Source organism: Octopus bimaculoides, chromosome 15 (genome assembly GCF_001194135.2).
Source record: "Octopus bimaculoides isolate UCB-OBI-ISO-001 chromosome 15, ASM119413v2, whole genome shotgun sequence".
Taxonomy (NCBI): domain Eukaryota; kingdom Metazoa; phylum Mollusca; class Cephalopoda; order Octopoda; family Octopodidae; genus Octopus; species Octopus bimaculoides.
In genome coordinates, this window is record NC_068995.1 from 31,214,171 (window position 1) to 31,218,280 (window position 4,110).

Here is a 4,110-nt window from a genome sequence, read left to right on the forward strand (position 1 = left end):
CTAGAAATAACAATCAAAGTTGCTTGATCTTCTAGAAATAACAATCAAAGTTGCTTGATCTTCTAGAAATAACAATCAAATTTCCTTCAAAACACAGCCCACTTTGTTTCCTATTTTAAAGAGGAACACATTGGACAATGTAGTTCAAGATACTTCAGAGGGTCAGTTCTCAAGTCTTCAATCTTTGCTATTTTGTAACCCCTAACGTATGGCTTTATCAATTCCTTTCAGGTCCAGTGTAAAATTAACAGTAAAATTACAATTTAATTCTTTGGTCATTAATAATATCCCAAAGAAATGGCGTCAATAGAATTATTGAAAAAATTTACTTGAAAAATATATAAGAAACAAGGCAAATGACATTAATATATAAAACCTAGTTTCCTTTTGTTTTATAGAGAATTTACTAAATAAATCAAGATAAATGAAAAAAAAATATTATCGATTATTATTAAATCTATAATTAAGCTAGCAAACAAACAGCAGCAACTGTATCAGTTCACTAGCAAAAGAACTGTGTCAAAGCATTAACAATGGCCATATATTATAATAATTAATGCAAAATCTACCACAATGACGTTTGTATATAAAATGAATAAATTAGCTTTAAAAAGAGTTAACTTAATGAAAGATCGGTTTTCAATTAGAGTAGGGCAGAGTGGATTGACCTTGTACCCCTACCGTACGAGAACTGATCCCTATTTTATAGATCACAGAGCCATATAAAAGGAAGAATTCGATGCTGACCGAAAGTTTGTACTTAGGACGAACATATATCTGTATACAAATCAACCCCGGTACGTTACGATACATTTTAGTTATCCGGTACGTTAAGAAAGGTACATTACATCGACCCTGCTATGTTATGGTACATTTTAATGACACTTCAGATATACAAAACGTTAATAAGAAGGAGCATAACTAGTTTGATGATGATTCTTCCAGACGTTAACAAGGGCATAACTACAGTTTGGGGACTCCTTTAAGGCAGTAACAAGAGCGGGTATAACTACAGTTTGGGAACCCCTAAGACGTTAACAAAAAAAGGGGTTAACTACAGTTAGGTGACCCCCCCCACTTAAATTCTCTGAATTTTGCAGACCAATGTTTGAAAGGTGGAAGTGACGATAAAGTATTCAGTAATTTGAGTAATTTCCATTTGTATTGCAGTAAATAAAGTAAAATTTCGCATTGATAATGACTGAATGGCTAAAAGGGATGTGGACAGGATTTTATTTCCGTCAATTTATCATAGTAGCCATCACCTATATCTTCGAAAGTGGAGCTCTGAAATTTAATTAAAAGTTCCACGGTAACTCAATCGAAGGGACATCAAACTAAATATGCTAAGGGGTGGGGAGAACAATTATCCATGGACTCCTATATCCTATTGAGTTTATAATTACCAAGAATCCCCAATTAATTACGGCAAGTGAATTAAATGTGACAATATTTCGTTTTCGAAAGATCGCCTTAAATGTTTGAATATTGTACCAAATGCCAATGCCACAGAATCTTTCTGTAACCCTCCCAGCCTTTTTCTTTTTTTGCCCTTATGCATTATAAAATAAATTTACACATTAAATTCTATAATTTCCATTTGATTAGCTAACAAAAATACTCCTAAGCAATTAAGATTATCAATTATATTTTATAAGAAGAAGAAAAATAATAACATGATTCGCGTTTTAATTTATGTTAAATCAAAGAGAGAAAGAGAGAATATGGGCAATAGAAGAACGTGTAAGATTCCACATCAAGTTTTTCTCTGTGGAAATTTCCAAGCTTGGCATCAAAGCCGTCCCCTCTTTGGTGCTGCTGCTCAGTAAAGAGAGAGGGACGGGGAGAGTGAGGAATGGTAAAGAAGAGAAAATATAAAGAGAGAGAGAGAGAGAGAGAGAGAGCAACAAGAAGAAAGGTAAAATATAATAATAATAAACTGTGAGTGCATGGAGAGTTGCTGCTTACTTTTGTCTATCAGGCTATATAACGTGAATGCGACCAATGAAAATGCAGTTACCGAATTGGTCAGCCAATCAGAACGCTTGGCTATACTTAGCACTGACAACAGCAATCTCCAAGCTGGAAAATAAAAAGCAGAGAGAGAGGGAGAGAGAGAAAGAGAGACTGTAATGGGCAGGAGCGAGAAGAGGAAAGAGACTAACAACTACACAGAGAGAGAGAAAGTGGATGTAAGGAACAAAAAGAGGAGAGAGGGAGGAGAGAAGGTACAGTGCACCCTGCCGCCGCTCCGACACCAATATTATACCCCCTTCTCCAACATTAACTTCCAATACAGAATTTACTCAACACTGTTCCTTTTTATTCTTTATTATGTACTCATATTTGTACTAATATTCCTTTTTGTTACCTCGCAAAAAATCCTTCCTTTCCCCTCTCATATTCTTTCTCTCTCTCACAGATATTTCTTTTCATATTTCTTATTAATCTCTCCTTTTCTTTTTACATTCCCCCACCCTACCTATGCAACTGATTTTCTTCCATATCAGCCACAAGCACGAAAACCGAAGACTTGGTTATTGATTTCTCATGCACACAAACAAAACTAACCGAGGCGAGGAACCTAAACTCAGGAAGAAGGGGAGGATGAGTGATCTCTCTCTTAATTACTCGTCAGGCCAAGATTTAATCAGCGCACAGAGCAGAAATGACAAGGAGTTACAGCTGATTGGAAGGAGAGGATAAATGAATAGAGAAGGAGAGAAACTGAAAGGTGAAGAAGAAAAAGAGGGGTAGAAGCGAGAGGTAAGGCTGAAAGAGAGAGAAATGTAAAAGAAAAAAGTGAAAGAAGATTTCAGTGGGGATTTTCCAGATGTAAAGAACCCTGATAACCTTATATCACAACCACATGTACGTAGTTTCTCAAGATTCTCCCTAGCCACATTCTATTATATATACAACATAGAAATGTTGATTGGTGATAAATCTATACCCGAGAAAAAGTAGAGTTGGAGAGATATTAATTACAAAGGAAAAGTAGATGAAAATGATAAAAAAAATGTATATAATTACCTCCTCGTTTGTTGTGTCAACTGGTACAACCTGTGAACAATAATTAAAAGACCGAACAATTAGAATATATCAACTGCTGATTGTATATATGGGTATATATATATATATATATATAGTTTGTATGCATATATATACATATATACATGTGAAGCAAATTATAAACCTAAAGCAATTTAATAAAGACAAGCTTCTGTATTGATGTTTGATGGGAATGTTTAATAAGATACGATTAAAAGCCGTAGGCCACTTGTACTTCTCAGCAAAACAATAGTGATGGACAAGTGGTCATCTAAAATTATGTAATATAATTATAGCAGCTGTCGCAAATTGCTCCAGTTTGAACATTTAATTTTTTTTTCCTCCGACTGAAATCGTTTAGAAGCCAAGACAAGAGGACACAAAGGGACACACTTGACAACATCCATTTCCCAGCAGTGGATCTATGGAATTGCGGTAATATACTCCAGGGTAATTTTATCAGGTAAAGAGCAACAAACTGGTCAAGTAGAGAAGATAGATTGGTCAGGGTACCATAACGTTTCATTAATTAATAACTATCAATCAATTCTAATGTCACTAAATTAGATCTTGGGGTCTCTTTAGGAGCGAACTCACAAGAGACGACCAGCTCCAAATATTTTTCGGCATTTTCTTGGATTGGGTTCGTCTTTAAACACTGCAGATGTAGAGAATTTCAACGAGGAGTCTTTATGTGGTCGCTAGAGTAACTAGAAATAGCAACCTACACTTTACCTTTAAAACAGGTAACACATTGGTTAATATATAGTTCGGGGTGCACTATGTCTAGAAACAGATAGGATGGGCACCACTGGAACGTTTTGACCACAGTTCAATTTAATTGGGGCCCGACTGCACGCTTGAACACAAACATGTAGCGAGGCTACAAGATAAATCGGACTATTTTTCACCAAGATATTAAGCCGGCTTTCATAAAGATTGTAATAAACAACGCCTGAGGCATATATATCCATAACTATATGTATGTTTTGTGTACGTGTGTGTGTGTGTGAGATATATATATATATATATATATATATATATATATATATATATATA

The 4,110-nt window shown here is 35.0% G+C and overlaps 1 protein-coding gene across 2 annotated transcripts in view; it reads right to left on the reverse strand.

Annotated features, from left to right (window-relative positions):
- Positions 1-4,110, reverse strand: part of LOC106869376 (sestrin-3) — a 52,222-nt gene that overhangs the window by 12,034 nt on the left and 36,078 nt on the right. For both annotated transcript variants that reach the window (XM_014915098.2, XM_014915099.2), the window contains exon 2: positions 3,034-3,063. In XM_014915098.2, the coding sequence (XP_014770584.1) occupies positions 3,034-3,063 (30 nt within the window). The remainder of the gene's footprint in view (positions 1-3,033; positions 3,064-4,110) is intronic.